Genomic DNA, 20552 nt, shown 5'->3' with positions numbered 1-20552 from the left:
AAAAAAAAAAGTTAGGCAAGGCTGTATCTTTAGAGGTAGGGTAGAGGGTAGGGTAGGGTAGGTGCCCAGACTGTGGAAGTAAGCTGCCAGGTTTGATCATGCCTCCCACTTACCCACTGCAGGATTTGGGGCAAGCTGCTTCACCTTTACATGACTCAGTTTTCTCATCTGTAAAATGGGGAAACAAACAGTATTTAACTCAACTCGTTGTTGTTATAATGAAATGAGTGAACATCCACCAAGGTCGTAGCATGGGCACACAGCACACACTAGGAACTGCCAGATATGGTTATTCCAGAGCCAAGAAGACACCCGTAGCTGGAGACCCAAGGATGGAGCAGCTCCCCATGACTTTCCACTTACCAGCAGGTCTGCCAGGACTCAGAGCACTTTATTTCAACCACCAAAAGGTTTCCCCAGAAAAGTAAGAGGAGATTTCCTATGGTATTTTACCTAATTAAATTTCACCTCACACTAAAAGACTAAAAGTCTAAAAGTTTAAAAATCATACGCCACACTGATTTGGAAGTTTTATTCTTTTTATTGCAAATTTCTGATAAAGGAAACTACAGGGAAACTGATTCTCATTTAAACTTTGGTGATAAGAGGACGTTGGAGCTTGGGGCTCACAAAACGTGAGTCACCCAGGGGCCTCTGACGTTTGCGGCCGCCTGCATCCCCTTCCAGAGGTTCTGACTTAGTTGGTCTGAGGGGGCAGTCTGGGCGTTGGTAGCTTTTTGAACTGCCCAGGTGATTCTAACTTGCAGCCAGGGTGGAGAACCCCCACCAGAGCTCGTGACGTGGTGGTGGCAGCATTAGAAGCATCACCCACTCACGTCACCCCTTGACCTGAGTCCAGCTGCTGTCCTCTGTCCCCCTCTTCCCAGGTGTGACACGTGCTGACTCTTCCTCCTCGGGACCCACAGAGGAGAGAGACGCTGGAGGGGCCATGGCTCTCAGTGCTGTGGTTTGTGCTGAAACCAGGAGAAATGTACTAAACACGGCTACTCTATCACAAAAAGAAACTCACTTTCTGATTGCAAAAGAGCATTAACCTTTTTGTTTTTTCATTAAGTGGACATAGTCTTCCTATATAGAGATGCAAAGATTTGTGACAAAATAAGGAAATATATGTTGGATGACATATTCCTTATATGACTTCTCAGGTCCAAATTAAAAAAAATTTTTGTCAAGCCATTGAGGGTAAACTATTATGTACTTCAGCAGCACAATTTATATGGGTAAACAGTAATAGCCAGTTAGAGATTTCATTTATGATTTATTCTAAAATAGAAAATGCTTTAATTTTCCTGAGTCCTAGGCAAACAAAAAAAAAGTTTTTAGATTTTTCAAAGTATCCCTGTTTTCTTTTTCCTGGGCACCCTCATAGTTTAGAATGGCGTGTGTCTCAGTATTAGCTTTTACAGACATAGGTGAACAAATAGCAGTGGCGCCAATTTTCAATGATTAATCAAATATAGCGATTGAAAATAAAACACCCATCATCTACGAAGTTGCTCAAAATGAACGTTTCTTAACATTGTTATAAATGCAATATCAATTTGATTCTCTGGCCGTACAAAAGTATGAATTTCTGTTCCGTTACCGATAGTGAATGATTAACATCTTAACAGTGATAAAATTTTTAGAGCATTTAAAAAATACATAGGATCCCATTTTTACATCATAATTCTGATGTATTATCGTGCCTTCTATTTTGTCCGCAAAACTTTTATAGGGTACAGTGCACTGACGTGATAAAACCAAGGCACAAGAATATAGTTACAATAAGTTTATATAAACCTTAGCACTTTGTGCCAATTTTGGAAAAATTTAGAGAGGAGATCAAAGAGCCTGAAAATTTTTCACATCCCATTACGATTAATGAACAACTAATTGTGTAATAAACAGGCTATTAACCACCATTCCATTACTGAATATATGGCTATCACTATACAGGCAGTGGATAATTGAAAAAAGTTTTCAATATTAAAACCTGGTATAACTAGGTGGTCGATGTAGATAACTGTGCCTTGCATTATCTAGATAATTGTCTTAAGTTTCCATTTTAATTTGTAATCTATATGGCAGTTATCAATTTTTAAACTATTTTCACTGCATAAATGGTAGGTTTTTTTCCAAATGTTAAATCCCCTCCCCCTACAAAAGACAGAAGATTTACAAGAAGATACCAATATAAGAAATGCACAGACAACAATAATAAAATCCAAATGTGGACTCAAAGGTTGAATTCTAATCTATCAGGACATTCTCTTAATTTAGGGTGAGGAACAACACATTCCTGTGATAATTCATCATCTTCTTAATTTAAAAAAATCACCACGACATTTTTCAATAGTAAAGTCTTGGCTAGAGCATCAAGCATTGAAGGAAAATTGTTAAGTCTTTTCTCATTCATAAAACGAAAGGGATAAAAGCCTTTCAAAGGAGGCTTCCCTGGTGGCGCAGTGGTTGGGGGTCCGCCTGCCGATGCGGGGACCACGGGCTCGTGTCCCAGTCTGGGAGGATCCCACGTGCCGCGGGGCGGCTGGGCCCATGAGCCATGGCCGCTGGGCCTGCGCGTCCGGAGCCTGTGCTCCGCGATGGGAGAGGCCACGGCAGTGGGAGGCCCGCGTACCGCAAAAAAAAAAAAAAAAAAAAAAAAAAGCCTTTCAAAATCCAGGGAGGGCAGGATATTCCATTGAATTTAGAGAAGTGGAATAAAGTGGTAAAAACTGTATGTAATACTTTTAAAGAGAGTGTTTTCAAGACTCCAGGTAAACATTTAGAACCATGAAAACACATTTCTCGGCACATGCACGCCATGAATAGAACAATCCTGAATGCAGGTACAGCCTGGCTACAGAGGTATCCAGTTCCCGGCCCCACTGGCAAAACCACCTTTGAAGTCCATGTCCCAAGTCCCTTCACATTGGAGCTTCCGGCTTCTGCATCTGTTGGATTTGCTTCTGTAGCTGGTCCTTGTCCAGCTTCATCTTGGCTTCGAGAACTTGCCTGAGGGATCCTATGCTTTCATAGATGGCTGTAAACCCTTTAAGAAGAGGTAAATTTCATAGGACTTAATATTAAAAAACAAGCCTGTATCAAATCTACAGCAGATAGTAATAATTGATCTGGGCAAAAGATATCAATAGATACTAAAACTACTGGAATAAAAGTTTGATGGGAAACAGGATAGTTACCTAGTTTCAGAGTATCTCCCTACAGATACAAAGGGAAAAAGGAAATATTACAGTGGAGAAATCTGACAGACACCACTTTAATCAAGAGATCAAAGTTAACTTCACCAACACTGGGAGGAACCAACATCATGTATCCTCGATAAGAAAACCCTGGGAAGGACACATCACTTCTGTGGCACCGCTGTTCAAAATGCACACCCTGAATCTAATTAAAAGGAAGCAAACAGACCCAAACTGTGGGACATTCCACAAAATGCTGGCTTGTGTTCTTTAATCATGACAACATTACTGTGGTACTGATCTAGATGAAAGGAGACTAAATAAAGAAACAGGATAACTAAATGTGATATGTGATTCTGGATTAGAACCTGGACTGGGGAAGGTTTGCTGTAAAGGAAACAATGGTGAAACTTGAAAATTGAGTATCGAAAAATGTTTCATCAATATTACATTGTAGGGCTTCCCTGGTGGTGCAGTGGTTGAGAGTCCACCTGCCGATGCAGGGGACATGGGTTCGTGCCCCGGTCCGGGAAGATCCCACATGCCGCGGAGCGGCTGGGCCTGTGAGCCATGGCCACTGAGCCTGTGCATCCAGAGCCTGTGCTCCGCAACGGGAGAAGCCACAACAGTGAGAGGCCCACGTACCACCCCCCCAAAAAAAAAGTTACATTGTACCACAGTTACTTAAAAGAATGTCCTTGTTCTTAGGGTATATACATTGAAATAATATAGGGGTAAAAAGGTATTCTGGCTTCTGCAACTTACTCCCAAAAGATTTAGGAAAAAAAATTATATTCATACACACACTCACACATTAAGCAAATTTCAAAAGTGTTAACAATTGGTGAATCTAAGTGAAAGATGTATAGTTTTTGGACTAGTCTTAACGGTTTTGCTAAATTTGAAATTATTTCAAAATAAAAAACTAAAAATAGAAAAAATTCCCAATCAAAAGGTAATTTTGTATTATTCTATATTCGTATTGGGTCTTTTTTAATTAATTTATTTATTTATTTTTGGCTTCTTTGGGTCTTCGTTGCTGCGCACGGGCTTTCTCTAGTTGCGGTGAGCAGGGGCTACTGTTCGTTGCGGTGCACAGGCTTCTCATTGCAATGGCTTCTCTTGTTGCAGAGCATGGGCTCTAGGTGCACGGGCTTCAGTTGTTGTGGCTCACGGGCTCAGTAGTTGTGGCTCATGGGCTCTAGAGTGCAGGCTCAGTAGTTGTGGCACACAGGCTTAGTTGCTCCGCAGAATGTGGGATCTTCCTGGACCAGGGATCGAACCCATCCATGTCCCCTGCATTGGCAGGTAGATTCTTAACCACTGCTCCACCAGGGAAGTCCCCTATTGGTTTTTAAAATAAGTGTCAAAAACATCTTGTCTTCATTAGCATATTTAGAATTTTCTCTCAGAAAATTTTCTTTATGTAACAATTCATGAAAAAGAAGTATAAAAACTACTTATTAAAAATAATTTTGTTGGGAATTCCCTGGTGGTCCAGTGGTTAGGACTCGGTACTTTCACTGCCGAGGGCCTGGGTTCAATCCTGGTCAGGGAACTAAAGATCCTGCAAGTCACGTGGTGCAGCCAAAATAATAATAATAATAATAATATTAATAATAATAAATGAGTGAGTTTAAAAAAAAATAATGTCCTTACTGAATGAAAAGATACAACATATTACTAAATAAAAGAGTAGGTTACAAATCAGCATGTATTGCATGAGCCTGTATTTGGAAAAGCATATATATATCCTGTATATATAGAAAGATAATATACATAAAAAATAACTCTGGGTAATAGGAGGTTTTTTTTGTGTGCGTGTGCTTTATGATTTTCCACTAAGAAGTCTGTTTTTGTAACAAGAAAAAGTAAATCTTTTTAATTTTTAAAAGGCTCATATGCATTTCTTATTAGGTACTAACTATTCACAACTTCAGTGATATGTTGTATAGCTGATAATAAATCCACTCAGCAAATGATGCAAAGTTAACCATCAATAAAATATTCAAATACCATATTCTACTGGCCCAAAAGACCAAGAAAGAAAATTCATTTTTATCTTCACAAGTTCTAAAATTCAAAAATTTAATGGCATCTTCTCCTTAAATAAAATAGTAACCTTGTGGTGGTTACAACAAAATTATTCTTGGGATAACTAACTACTTTTATCTCCATGTGGCCAAAATAGAACAATTCCATGAAGAAAATTCACAGAACCAAAAAACTGGAAGGAATCAGGAGATAATATAGTTCCCCTTCCCACACTACCCAACTGTCTTCTCTTTCCTGACCATGGTCAACAAGTCTTCACTTAAATACTTTCAGTAAAGAGCTCTCAGGCTCACAAAGCACCCGTGTCTTTCTAGGACTGTTAACTGTAGATACTTCTGCTTCATACTGAGTTAAAATCTGTCTTCAGGTAACTTCCAGTTATTGGTCCCAGTTCTGTATTCCTGAGTTCAGAGGATAAATCTAATCCCTCCTTTACCTGGCAGCACTTCAGAACTTAAAATCATCTGTAACACTGTCTTCTAAACAAGTGTGGAGGAATGGGCCCTGTGGACTTTTGAGCAGAGGAAAATCATTCATTGCCATGGTGGGATACTGCCAGCAGTATAAAATAAGCCTTCAAAGGCCCCTCAAAGATATATGCTTTATATATATACATATAAAATGCTTTTAACAGAGAAGAAAACAATGCATTTTAGTTTTAATAGTATTTAATCTTAAAGAATAAAAATATTCTCTTTAATTTTGTTAAGATTTCATTTTGTCTTATTCCCTATATATTCTCTAGTTCTTTGTTGCTAGATTATACAATGGATCAAATAAGCATTGAAGACAAATTTAGTAAATATAGAATAAAGAAAGTATTTAAGCCTAAAAAATAAAAAGATATATGCTTATTTCTGAGGCATATTGACCTTGGCTTTGATCAGAAAAGAATGTGCAGATGGCACTAAAGAAAACGTACATCAGTTGCAAGCTAAGCGATTTTAGGTTTGTTTGCCTGTCTCTCGAGGTCTATCTTCATGTCCTTGGCAATGAAGCAACATTTTCATTCAATATACCACAGCTACTTAGAAAACCACCTAAGGACACTTCAACAGCCAGGTTTGTGGTAGTTGTAGGGTAATACTAATTCATTAGCTTTTAGATCAGATAGAAAATGACCCAGAGAACTGTTTTCTTTTTGGCCTACCTGCATCAACTTCTGCTTTTATTTCCTTCATGTCCTCGGTCATCTGTAACTCAAGCTTGCTGATTCGCCCATGCACCTTCTCCTCTTCTTGTTTTGTCCTCTGTACCTCCATATTCTTCTTTTGACTCTCTTCTATTTTGTCCAGTCTGGCTGACATCTGGCTGAGCTTCTTCTCCATGTCCCTTTCACTGGCTCCCTGAGATCCATGATAAGAATGGCACCTGATTACTCCAAAGAGTCTGATGCATTCGCATCAGTCATAATACCATTTAAGAACAATCTGCAGGGAACAGAATTGCAAAGGTTGCTTGTTGCTCACCCCAATATCCATTCTCCCCTTCTTCCATAACAGATCCCTGAATTTCAGCTGGCTATAAGGTCACCCAGAGTAGAGACTACCTTTTCTATTGTCTCCTGAGTTTGCTGTGGCCATATGATTAAGTTCTAGCTAATGAGATATAAGTACAAACATATGTGGCAACTTCCAGGAAAAGTTAAAAAATAGCTGAGGCATATCCTTGCCTCTTCTTTCTTTCTTCTGTTCTTGGAATTAAGATGTAATGGCTGGAGCGCTAGCAGCCATCTTGAACTATGAGTACAAGGGTCACTCTCTAGGACTGGCAGAGAGTTAAACCAGAAAGATCATGGGTCACTGAGGACTGACAAGCTACCACAATAGCCCTGTGATTCCTACACCCAGACTTCTTTTATGTGAAAGATAGATAAGCTTCTATCATATTAAAGTCACCATTATCCTGGAGTTTATTGTTAGTTATTAAGCCTATCTAGATGTAAAAATAGTGCTCCAAAGACCTAGAAGCCTACAAATGTATTATTATGAATCTAAGTAAATCAGAAGATCTGATAAAAATATGGAGATATGTAAAGAAATATTTGAAACAGAATATTTTCTTTCCTTTCCTCTCCACTATGCTTGGTTCTTATGAGAATCTGGGTCTGCAGGCAAGCTTTAGAGGCCAAGACTGCAAACATCAAGCTGTAAGGGGGCTACAGCATAACAAAACTCTCTTGATGTGTTCAGTGCACAGTCTGCAATTCAACAACTCAGCATCGAGAGAGAGCAGAGCCAGAGATGCAATCTACACCAGTCACTTATGCTCCATCAAAGCCCAAGGGGAGGAAGCAGTGAAAGAAAAGAGAAGGGAGAGGGAGATGGTCAGGCTAGATAACCAAACCAAAAAACAACTGCTTGCCAAGTACTGATATTGAATACTACATGTGCAAGGCTTTCTTGATATGATTTTTGAGTAGTTCTGAAAACCTTAGTTCTGCAGGAGAGTGGGGTAAAATGAGAAGGAACATGGAAAAGAAAACTGGATTCTGTTTAGATCTTGCACTGTGACACCTCATACTGGGTTTATAGTTTGATGGAGGGGCTTGGAGGGAGAAATCTAGTCAACACTGTTTCTACCAGATCGCAGAATTAAAACAAACTAAGATGAAGTATGTAATTGTAAATGTAGCTGGACAATTTGGTTCATTAAGGTCTTGATTTGGCTTCATCTTAGCTGAAAGTACTGAAAATTTCTACTGAGTCTTTGTAACCAAAACAAGCCAAAGTGCTCTGTCTATATAACAAACACAAAGAGTCAATATGAACCATGGAAAGAGATTCTAAGGTAAGAAACAACTGTAACAGCTTAATGTGGTGCTAAATAAATCAATGATAAGTTACGAGGTATTATTCAAACATTGCAGGCCCCACCGAATAACTTGACTATATTTATGGCTGAACATCAACACCTACACTGTTTTCCTTAACAACCAAGGAAAGCTGATCGATTTTCTGTAAAAGTTCTTTTTCCATCCGTTCTTGTTCCTGTTGCAACCAATTCCGTGCAGATAAAATCTGGTTACTGAGTTCCTCAACTGTACCTTTAAATCTAAAATAAGGAAGTTAGCAAGTTAGTCATAAAACCATTTTAATATGACATCAAATAGTCTCAGTCTCTGACTATCAAATCTCTCAGAAATATATCAGCATTAAGTTCACCTCACTCAGAATTACATGCTTACCTTTTTCTTAGAGTTGCACTTAGCGCTACATTGGGAAGGGCGGAGAGAAGGAGGATATAACAGAAAAGCACCTAATAATACTCCCACCCGTGCACAGCTGACAGTGTGGACACCAAGGTGTCACACAGTGACAGAGAGCCACGCCACGTACTAATCTTTGCAGTTCAGAGGGTCCAGGGTGCTCTTGGCTCAAAGGACACAGTAGCCTGGCTCCCCTCCAGGCTCCCCTCTTGCCCTGGACTCTTCCTCCTTCTCCCTCTTAACTCCCAGGACTGGAGCCTGGCTCCCTATCTCTCTAATGTTCTACAAATTGCTCTTGCCCCATACAGATATTTCTTAATTTAAACCAAACAGAAAATTAAAAAAAAAACAAACCCCAACTTCTATTCCTATATAACTCTCCCTTTCCACATACCTTAAAATAACACGCCTTTTATTTTATATTTAAATATTTAATAAAAATTTAATAAAATTTATATTTAAATAAAATCCCCCCTTTTATTTTTATTATGAAAGTAATAAAAGTACACAAGAATATATGTGACTTAATAATAATAATAAAATGAACACCCCCTGTGGTAGAAGCCCCCAATTCTCTGCAGTATCTGTTCTCCTCTTCTTCCTTATTAAGAAACCCTCAAATGTGAACTGGATCCACAGCTACCTAGTCAAAACTACACTTCTCAGCCTCCCTGGCAGCTACGTGTGGCCCTATGGCTAAGCCAGGGAATGGGACACATGAGGAAGTTATAAGTAAACTTCCTGGTCATATCATCAAAAACAAAGCTTCTCAGCCTTACCTGGGCAGGAAGCCAAGCCAGCAGTCCTGCCCAATTATGGAGCCCCACGTAACCTGGGAGACTGACCATGGAGCACAGCAGCTTTACTGAATTCATTTATTCTAATAGTTCTTTGATGGAGCCCTTAGAGTTTCCTCTATAAGATCATATCATCTGCAAGCAGGGATAATTTTGCTTCTTTTTTTCTGAATTGAATGCCTTTCATTTCTTTTTCTTGCCTAATTGCTCTGGCCAGGAGTTCCAGCACTATGTTGAACAGAATTGGTGAGAGTGGGCATCCTTGTCTTGTTTCTGATCTTAGAGAAAAAGCTTTCAAAATTTCATCATTGAGTATTAGATTAGCTGTGGGCTTCTCATGTGTGGACTTTATTATGTTGAGATACATTCTTTCTATACCCAAACTATTGAGAGTATTTATGATGTTGAATTTTGTCAAATGCTTTTTCCACATCTATTGATATGATCGAATGATTTTTATCCTTCATTCTGTTAATGTGATGTATCACACTGATTGATTTGTGTACATTGAAACATCCTTGCATTCCAGGGATAAATCCCAGTTGATCATGGTGTATGATTCTTTTAATGTGCTGTTGAATTGGTTTCTTAGCATTTTGAGATTCTTGTTCATCAGGGATATTGGCCAGTAATTTTCTTTTCTTGTAATGGCTATCTGGTTTTGGTATCAGAGTAATGCTGGTCTCGTAAAATGAGTTTGGAAGGGTTCTCTCCAACTTTTTGGAAGAGTTTGAGGATGACTGGCATTAATTCTTCTTTAAATATTTGTTAGAATTCACTCACAAAGCTATCTGGTCCTGGACTTTTCTTTGTTGAGAGGTTTTTGATTACTGGTTTAATCTCCTTTCTCATCATTGGTCTGTTCAGATTTTCTGTTTCTTCATGATTCAGTCTTAGTAGGCTGTTTCAGGAATTTATTCATGTCTTCTAAGTTATCCAATTTGTTGGCATATGATTGTGCATAGTAGTCTCTTATGATCCTCTGTATTTCTGCGTTATCAGTTATAGTATCTCCTCTTTCATTTATAATTTTATTTATTTGAGTCCTCTTTCTCTTTGTCTGCGTTAGTCTAGCTAACGTTTTGTCTATTTGGCTTAACACTTAGTTTTATTGATTTTTCCCCCAATTGTTTTTCTGTTATTTCCTATTCTCTATTTCATTTATTTCTGGCCTAATCTTTATCATTTCCTTCCTTCTGCTATCTTTGGGCTTAGTTTATTCTTCTTTTTCTAATTCCTTGAGATATAAAGGTAGGTTGTTTATTCAAGGTCTTTCTTTTTTCTTCATGTAAGCATTTATCACTGTAAACTTTCCTCATAGAACTGCCTTTGTGGCATCCCATAAGTTTTGGTATGCTGTGTTTCCGTTTTCATTTGTTTCAAGATTTTTCGAATTTCCCTCTTGATCTTCTTTGACCCACTGGTTGTTCAGGGGCGTGTTCTTTAATTTTCACGTATTTGTGAATTTTCCAAATTTACTCTTGTCATTAATTTTTAGTTTCATACCATTTTGGTTTGAAAAGGTACTTAACATGATTTCACTCTTCTTTAATTTGTGAAGAGTTGTTTTGTCACCTAACATATGATCTATCCTGAGAATGTTCTGTGTGCACTTAAGACGAATGTATATCCTGCAGCTGTTGGATGGAGTGCTCTATATACGTCTGTTAGGTCTCTAGTTGGGCAGGGCTGAGGTGTGAGTGGTGGGGGACTGCTGGCTGGGCTCTACGGTCAGGTGATCCTACTGGCTGGGCTCCCAGGGAAGGCAGGGCTGCTGGCTGGGTCGCACAGTCAAATGGAGCCACCAGCTGGACTCTGCAGTTCCCTCTGGTCCGGTGGGGTCACTGTGTTCCCTAGCATGGTGCTGGTGCTGGTTGGACTCCATGATGGGGCCTGAGGCTCCACAACTGGGCAGGCTGCTGGTTGTGCACCACTGATGAGTAAGGTCACTTGCCGGGATCCCTGGTCAGGCAGGGCCACCAGCTGTACCCTGCAGTCAGGTGGAGCTGCAGGCTGAGCTCTGTGGTTGAGTGGGGTTGCTCTCTGGGCTCCCTAGTCAGGTAAGGTCACTGGGTATGTTCTGCTTTTAGGAGGAGTTGTTGGTTGGGTTCCTTGTTTGAGCAAAGCCAAAGGCTCTGCTCGGCAATCAAGTGGGGCCATAGGCTGGGCTCCACTTCTAGAGTTATAGGCTGGACTCCAAGGCCATCTGGGTCACTGTTCAGGCTCCCTGGTCAGGTGAGGCAAGAAGTTACATTTTATTTTCAATGATTATATTTTCTAAAAGCTCAATTTGGCTGTTTGTCAATTCTGTTGGTTTTTTTTCTGGCCACACCATGTCACTTGTGGGATTTTAGTTCCCCAACCGGGGCTTGAACCCAGGCCCTCAGCAGTGAGAGCACAGAGCCCTAACCACTGGACCGCCAGGGAATTCCCCTGACTGTTCATTTTTGGTAAGCTCTTATTCCTTAGTTGTACCTTCAAAATGTGTATGTGTGTGAATACCCACACATACACATACATACATATATACACACACATCATTTTATCCACGAATTCCTATATATGCAGTATTTAGAAGTCTGATTCTGCTTATTGTTGTTTCTTCTCACTCTATTACTTATGTGATTTTTTTTCCTTGTGTTGGCCTACAATTTCTGATGCGGACCATTTTTAAAGTCTTTACTGAATTTGACAATATTGCTTCTGTTTTATGTTTTGGTTTTTTGGCCGCAAGGCATGTGGGATCTTAGCTCCCCTGGCCTACAACTTCTGACTGTACATTCATGTTCCTTGGAATTTCATGTCTGTGGGAAGACTTGAAGACTGAGTATTTGCATTTGCTTCTGCCAGGCATCTCGGGCCACTACCAAATCAAGCTCATTCTAAGATAAATTACTTATTCTGGTTTCTTCAAGGTGCTTGGGTAATGTGAATTCTAACTCTAAATCCACGTAAAGGTTGTACTGTGGTCCTGAATTTTCAAGGAATACCTTTTACCCTTCTACCCAGAATCAAGATTTCGACAGGAAAGTTTCCTTATGATGTCTCTGTGGAATATTTTTTTTTCCTCCTAGTTCATCCAACCAGGGTTTTACCTTTTGGGTCTCTAATCTGTCCTTCTACCTTACACAGGCCCCAGGCTTGTTCCCCTTACCTCTGTGAACAGCCTTTGTGTCTAGACTTCTGGACTTTAAATTGTAGGAAGAAAAATAAAGATGTCATGACTGCTAATAATATCTACTAAGGAAGAAAAAATACTAAGATATTTATTTTCTTCCTGTGCGATGGAAGGAAGGGGATGGGAGATCTCTCTGTACTTGGCAAGACTGCAGAATCTATGAGAAAGAGTGACGTAACTCAGTAATGATATAAATACAGATAATTAGAGGAAAGGAAACATGGTTTTCATAAGAGAATTCCTGTTAAATCAGCAATAACCCTAAAATGGCATTAAGCATGGAGAGAATGAGATACAAGAACCAGGAGAATAATAAATTTAAAACTTCCACAAGCCTCTAACAAAGTTCCATACTGAAGTCATCTTTAAAAAAATATAATAAGTCAAATACACAAACAAACACACACATACACATATATGGTCACTACTGGCTCTGCTCTGGCAGGAAAATGCCAAGCTCATGAAGATTCATGACAGGGAAACGTGTATGGTTCTGTGACTAAGCAGAAGAGCAGCAGATGAGTTTCACTGGGGGCAAGTCCAGTTTAAAGTGTCACTAAAGCACAATGCAAAGTATAACACATTAGAGGGTCCTAACTAGACAGCTCAGCAGCCCCTAGGTGCAGACCTCTCTCCCCTAGACGCCTGCAACAATGCCCCCCACCAGCCGACGTCCCCATCTCTGCTTCAGCCCCTGTGATCCATCTTCCAACTGCAATCAAGGCCATTTAAAAAAAATAACATACACATCTGACTATATCACCCTATCTGCTTAAAATCCTCCAACGGCTCCTTATTGCTCCAGGGAAAGAAACAAGATGTCCTGAACACGGTCTACAGGGCCCTGCATGCTGGCCCACCTCCTCTCCAGCCTCATTCCCCACCAGCACGCTCTGTTCAGCGCCCTCTGCACCCTGCAGTTTCCTTCATGTCACATGCCTCCCGCGACGGGCTATTCCATCTCCTGTGTCTTCACCTCACTCTTTCCCTCATGAATGCCATTCGTGCTTCAGCTCTCACTCCCAACATCGCCTCCTCCGGAAGGTCCCACAACCAGGCTTCTGTTACTCATTCTCACAGCACCACCATACTAGCTTCCCACGGCTACTGTGACACGTCACCACACACTTGGTGGCTTAAAACAACACAGTCATCCCCTTTTGGTTCTGAAGGCCAGAAGTCTGAAATCAGTTTTCACTGGAGCAGAGGTGGTCCCTTCTGGAGGCTCTGAGGGGAGAATAGTTTCCTTGCCTTTTTAAGCCCCTAGTGGCCGCCTGTCTTCCATGGCTCATGGCCCCCTCCCCCATCTTCATAGCACATCACACTCCAATCTCCTCTTCTGTTGTCACATGGCCTTCTCTCCTGATTCTGACCCTCCTGCCTCCCTCTTATAGGGACTCTAGGGACTATTACATCGGGTTTACATAGATAACACTGTATCATCTACTCATCTGAAGATCTTTAATCTAATCACATTTGCAAAGTCCCTGTTTGCCATATAATATTCACAGGGATTAGGACGTGGAGATATTTGGAGAAACCATTATTCAGCGTACCGCAACCATGTATCTTTCCTTCAAAGCACTTACCACCATTAGTGATAATACAGCATGCACCATATTGAGTGTGCTATGTATTTAGGTCATTTTTCGATTAATACTCATCAGCTTCCTAGACTATCAACTCCACAAGGATAAGAACAGAGCCTGTTTTTCTTCATTACTGGATCCTCAGCACCTAGGCCATATTCAAGAAATATTGGTTGGATAAACAGATGGGTTATTATCCAATCACTAAAAACAATAGTTAGGAAGGTAAAGTGGCAACAGGCTACAAGGAAATTTTCCTGTGAACTTCCATTATGGTTTTCACTTTGTTTGTGCAATAAATAAAAACCAAAAGGGAAAAAATTATAGTATTGAGTAAGCTCATGAAGAACTTCAACCAAAACCGATGTTTCTAAGTTGATGACTCACTTAGTATCCAAAAGCTGAAGCTGGTGGTTACTGTCTCTGTGGGACATCTTCAGTTTGGTGCTTTGCTCGGATATCGACAAGTCCACTCTGTTCAAAAGCTGAGAAATCTGGAAAAGAAACTTCGCTTGTAAATGTCATATCAAACCTTTTCAGAGGTAATTGCAGGAAACATTAGGGAGCTGTATTCTAGTCAATGGCATTAAATTCAATCTAATTTCATAAATTCATTTAGGAGTCCACCTCATCTCTCCACTTCCATTTTCTTTTATACACACCCACCAAAAATCAAGACCAGGGGCTTCCCTGGTGGCGCAGTGGTTAAGAGTCCACCTGCCGATGCAGGGGACATGGGTTCATGCCCCGGTCCAGGAAGATCCCACATGCCACGGAGCGGCTGGGCCTGTGAGCCACAGCTGCTGAGCCTGCGCGTCCGGAGCCTGTGCTCCCCAACGGGAGAGGCCACAACAGTGAGAGGCCCGCATACCGCAAAAAAAAAAAAAAAAAAAAAAAAAATCAAGACCAGAGGAATTCCCTGGTGGCCTAGTGGTTAGGATTCTGGGCTTTCACTGCCGTGGCCCAGGTTCATTCTCTGGTCAGGGAACTGAAATCCCACAAGCTGCGTGGCACAGCCAAAAAAAAGAGAAAGACCAGTAGCACTGCCAAAATATTCATCATGCACTGAGCACTTAACTACAGGTCTCTGATGAGCAAGCCCAGCTTCTGCCCAGGAGCACTACTTCCCCCTGCTGGCATATGTGTGGTTGCTAATGTGCTACCATTAGTGTGGTTGCTAATCACAGAATGGAATTCTTATCACTTACAAATTCCATCAAGGTCCCAGATTTACCTCCGTATCAAGTTAAGTTACCAGAATATATAATTTTTAAACTATAACCCCTCTCACTCCTTTGTCCCACTACCTATCCATTTCCCTTGTCTTTTTACTAAAATGTATTGAATAATATAAAACTAGCCCTTTATGAAATGCCTTTATTTTCTGCAAAAATTCTGATGTTCAATGTTCCTTAATTCGAGATTCACGGAATAAGTATTTATCAGATCCGAAGCAAAGAAAAATTATGTCTCTTTTTATGGATTTCTATATGTTTTTTACTAGAAAGCTTAGTATTTTGGCTACTAGAAAGCTTAGTATTTCCTTAGCATCTATTTTCTGGTCTGATAATTCTGTCCTCACATTTCTTTAGAGAAAATTATTGGACTTATTTCATTTTATTCTTTTTTTCAAGGTTTTATAATAACTATTTTTTACATAAGTAGCTTTAGATCCTTATCAGAGGTAGCTAGCACACAAGTATGTTTAACCCAGTAAATTGACTAGATACCCCATTTTATTGAACAGTCTCTCTTTAAATGAAGAATAGCAAGTAAGGCAGACACTGTAGGGAAAGTCCTAGAAGATAGGCCCCATTATGGCAAAGGGGAACTTCTAAGAAGCCAAAAAACAAACTGTGAAATGCCAAGTTTTGCTTTGAGAAATTAATCTGTGAATTGCAAGGTGGAATACTCTGAAATTTATTAGCCAGCCTACTCTCTAGCTTTGTTTTTTTTTTTTTTTTTTTTTTTTTGCGGTACGTGGGCCTCTCACCGTTAGTGGCCGAGCATTGCAGAACACAGGCTCCAGACGCGCAGGCTCAGCGGCCATGGCTCACAGGCCTAGCCACTCCGCGGCATGTGGGATCTTCCCAGACCGGGGCTCGAACCCGTGTCCCCTGCATCGGCAGGCGGACTCTCAACCACTGTGCCACCAGGGAAGCCCTCTAGCTTTGTTTTAATCTTTTCCCACATACAAACTATGTGATGAGGTAGTCCATAAGTCTCATGAATAAAGTATCTATTTCCTGAACCCCAACTGGGACGAGTGCCCTGTAAAACAATGCTTTGATCACTTATGTGTGTAAGAAGTAGTTTTGGAGATATAATTTAGAATTTTTGGAACATGTTAATTGTTTGAAGAATGAGGAGAAAGAATCTTTAAAATTAGGATTGTACTGAAAAATCTTGGCATTTTGGTCGCATACTTACAAAGGGCCACTCCAGTGAAACAGAAGGAGGAAGAAGAAAAGGGATGCTTATGCTGGGTGCCCTACCTAGTTTCTCATGCAGGAAATAATCAACACCATGTTATTCTTCGATAAGAACAAATACTCACTTTCAAAAAGGTACCTGAAACAGGTCATACCTGTCCCTCTGCATCTTTGATTTTCGTTTCCAAGATCAGCTTGGCAGCTTGCTGCTCTTTGTTCAAGTGCTGGAGCCCCTCATAGGTCGTTTTGTGCTCAGCAGAGAGTCTGGCTATGCTGGCGTCACATCTATCCGGGCAAACGACAAAGATAATTCTTATCAAAGTCTTCAAACACGTGCTAAAGCTTCCTTACACACTATAAAGTGCATGACCCCACTCGAAGAAACTGCACTATGAATCATGCCTTTTAACAGAGTTCTGAATGAATTCGGGGAGCTGCTCTCATTATGGTTTTTAAGTTAAACCACAGGGATGTTGCTTAATAAGACTAGAGATGTAACCATCAAAGCAACAAAGTCTTTACAATGTTCACAAGTACAAAACTGAATATGCAGTGAGAGCCCAATTACAAAAGCTTACACAGTGAGCCAGATGTGGTCTGTCGCTCTGTAGTACCACTTCCGCCCTCTCAGGTTCGGGGCCTCTCTGGATTTTGGAGGCAACTTCTACTACATTTGAAAGTACTATTCCTAACCTTTTACCAAACCACCTGTAAGGCTGTATGCTTTGAGTGTGGTCCAGAGCAGAAGGCTCTACAGCTGGTCCCAGCTGCTCTGCCCTTGAGCCTTACAACTTGGCAGTTCCAAAGGTGACCAAAGTATCTGCGGCAGATAAGCTGGGTTATCTGTCAAACCCTAACAGCAGAGTCACAGAATGACCCCCTAGGAATTGAGAGCAAAGTCATGCCCTGTTCCAACACAATCATTCCTGCTTTGAGAAGGAGGAGCCAGCTTGCTACTGGGCTCCAGGAGAGACTGCATGCCTAAGCAGGGGTCACTGAGTGACCATGCAATCTGGGCAGCCCATCATGAACACCAAGCCATAGAGGTGGGCATATGGGCAGCACTCCGTCTTGGAGGGAAAGGGATATATAGACGTCAGGCTTAACAGTCCTAAAGGCATAAGTCAATTAGAGGAGCCCAGACTCCTGTGGCCTCTACTCTTACTACTGCCAGTTTCCTTCAACTCACATGTATGGCCTGGGATCAGATGAGCTTAAAATACAAATGTTTAAAGTACTCAACAATCAAAGATAGATTAACATCCATCAAGAGAACTCTAAACTATTTTTTTAAAAAGCAGAGATGAAAAAAGAATAAGGGGTTAAGAGAAAAAAATGAGAAATCCTAGAAATAAGCTAAACAGTTTTCTTAATAGAGATGACAAACATGACTGGACATGATTGAAGATAAAATCAGTGAATTAGAAGATAGCAGCAAGGAGCTCACTCAGAATGCAGCAAAGACAGACAGAGATTCAAAACATGAAAAAATAGTTAAGAAAGATGGAGGACAAATGAAGAGATGCTAACATCAGTCAAAGGGAGGTTGAGAAGTCCCAAAAGAAAAAATGGAGAGAAGGGCAAAAAAGCAATATTTGAGGTGTGAGTGCTGACAACTTTCTAAAACTGAAAAAAGACATGTGTTTTAAAGTATTCAATGAATACAAAGCGGCATAAGTAAAAATAAACAGAGCCTGGTGAAATTCAGATAACCCATGATAAAGATAAAAATTTTTAAAGCTACCAGAGACTAAAGACAAAATGACTTTTTTGACTGACTGTAAGACTGACAGCACACAGTAGATATCAGAAGACAATAAATATCATAAGATGTTGCAGAAACAGCTTCTAAGGATTGAGCGGAAACAACCTATCATGCAAGAATAAGTACAAAATAAAGACAGTTTTAGACATACAAAGATTAAGAAATGTATCACCCACACAGCCATAACTGAAAAAGCCATTAAGTAATACACTTCAGTAAGAAGAAAAGAACACCCAGAGAGAAGGAGTAGGATGTAAGAAACAACAGTGAGCAAACTGAGAAAAATTTTGGAAAATTTATTGTTTTGTAGACTCTGAAGAAAGTAAACTACCAGTTCAATTATTCCAAACTTCTTGAGTCCTTACTTGGTATTGAATCACATTTTCTCTAAATTGAACAACTTGTTTAGCTTAATCATTTGGCTAAAATGCTACAGTCCTTTTTGGAAGTAACAGAAAAAAAAGTATTAGGATAAAAAAATGTTTAATATTGACTAAAATATTTTTTAATATTTTAAAACACAATCTGACAAACTGCATATATGCACTTTCTAAATTTCAATGTTCATAATAAAATAGACACAAAGCAACAATTATGTCACTATCCTTCTATACTGGAAATCTTTTTTAATGTTTAAAGCTCCATGCTGGCATTTGTACAATCATGCTATATCGCACACTGTAGGTGGAAAAGTATATTTTATAAGCTTTCTTGAGGGCAACTTGGCAGTATATACCCCAAATCTTGAAACATGAATATATTTCTATGTATCTTTCAATCTAGGTATTAACCCCAAAGAAACAAAAGTGTGAGCAAAGAAAAATCAAACTAATTAAATTTTGTATAAATTCCTTGAACAATTTCCTGTTTTAGGATAAAACGAAAATCCTTTAAAACGCTCAGAAAGAGTTGGTCCCAACCCACTTACCTCCCTGCATCATCTCCTATATTCTGGCCCCTTTTTTCCTCTGCCCTCAGCCACACTGATTACACTTCAGGGCTTTGAACTTATGTCACTCCTTCCCACTTCAAGGCCTTGATGCAGGCTGTTCTCTCCGTCTGCAGTGTTCTTCCCTGACCTTTTCACCTGCTTAGTTACTATTCATCCCTCAAGCTAAGCACACAAGTCACTTCCTTATGGAAGCCTTCCTGGAGCCCCCAGAGTAGATCATGTACAGCAAGTACACACTTTCAGGATGCCCCATATTTCTCTTTTACTGAACTTCTTATAATAAACATTTATTATTATTACTATTACTATTATTATGATTATCATTAATCTCTTAATCCTTGTTCCATGACACGTTCTCATCATTAGTCCATGCATGGCTCACTTCATTCAGTTAATTATTTTTTAATAACTGCTCCTATTCTGAATCCTGTCATCATTCCCTTGTTCTCCTTTTAAGACTATATTGCACACATACACACACATATGCATGTGTGTGTATATATACATATATACATAATATATTTCTTGAAAGTATGTTATGTGTGCATTAGTTGAATTCAACTTCTAAAAAGCCATTATGTCATATGTAATATTTTGATACTTATTGTTTTCACTTATTGCTAAGATTCAACTATATTGTTATACGCCATTGTAGTTGTTCATTTTAACTATAGAATAACATTCTACTGTTTGTTACAATTTATTTGTCCATACTCCCACTGATGGGCACTTTGGGTTATTTTGGGATTTTGCTATTGTGAACAATGCTGCTATGAACATGCTCTCCTGTGGTACAAGTACAACCATGTACCTCAGGCAGAAATTGATGGATCACAGACTATGTGTATGTTCAACACTGGGAGGTAATATCAGACCCCACTAATTTATACTCCTACTAGCAATGGGTAAGAGATCCTAGGCACCTGCACCCTCTCTAATGCTTGGCATTGTCAGATATTTCAGATGCCAATCAACTGCGTGTAAAAAAGCATATATTGTTATGTTTTTAAATTTTCATTTCAACATTAACCAGTGATGTTGAATCTCTTCACAGGTTTATTGGCCATATGTGTTTCTTCTTTGGTAAGATGTCAGTTCATGTCTCTTACCCACTGTTATACTGGGTTGTTTGCATTATTCTTATTAACTTGTATGAGGTCTTTATATATTCTTGACACTAACCTTTTACCATCCAATATCTTCCTCAATTTGTAACTTCTTATTTTCTTCTTTAAGAATGATGAGCAACATTTTAAATTTTAAAATAATCAAATCCATCCATGCCTTTTATATCAATAAGAAATCCTCCACTACCTAAAGGTCTAAAACAGGGGTCCCCCAACCCCTGGGCCACGGACCAGTACTGGTCCATG

The 20552-nt window shown here is 39.8% G+C and overlaps 1 protein-coding gene across 4 annotated transcripts in view; it reads right to left on the bottom strand.

The window, feature by feature from the left end:
• Positions 1-542: 542 nt before the first annotated feature.
• FAM81A (family with sequence similarity 81 member A) overlaps positions 543-20552 on the bottom strand; it is a 131932-nt gene continuing 111922 nt past the window's right edge. For all 4 annotated transcript variants that reach the window (XM_081229004.1, XM_081229005.1, XM_081229003.1 and 1 more), the window contains exons 5-9: positions 16618-16747; positions 14418-14524; positions 8177-8312; positions 6409-6604; positions 543-3052 (exon numbers count right to left, since the gene is read on the bottom strand). In XM_081229004.1, coding sequence (XP_081085130.1) covers positions 2928-3052; positions 6409-6604; positions 8177-8312; positions 14418-14524; positions 16618-16747 — 694 coding nt within the window. In that variant the 3' untranslated portion in view covers positions 543-2927. The remainder of the gene's footprint in view (positions 3053-6408; positions 6605-8176; positions 8313-14417; positions 14525-16617; positions 16748-20552) is intronic.

The sequence above is a fragment of the Mesoplodon bidens genome (genome assembly GCF_964165515.1).
Source record: "Mesoplodon bidens genome assembly, chromosome: 3".
Taxonomy (NCBI): Eukaryota; Metazoa; Chordata; class Mammalia; order Artiodactyla; family Ziphiidae; genus Mesoplodon; species Mesoplodon bidens.
The sequence above is the reverse complement of the archived record's forward strand: the minus strand, read 5'-3'. Positions and strand labels throughout refer to the sequence as shown.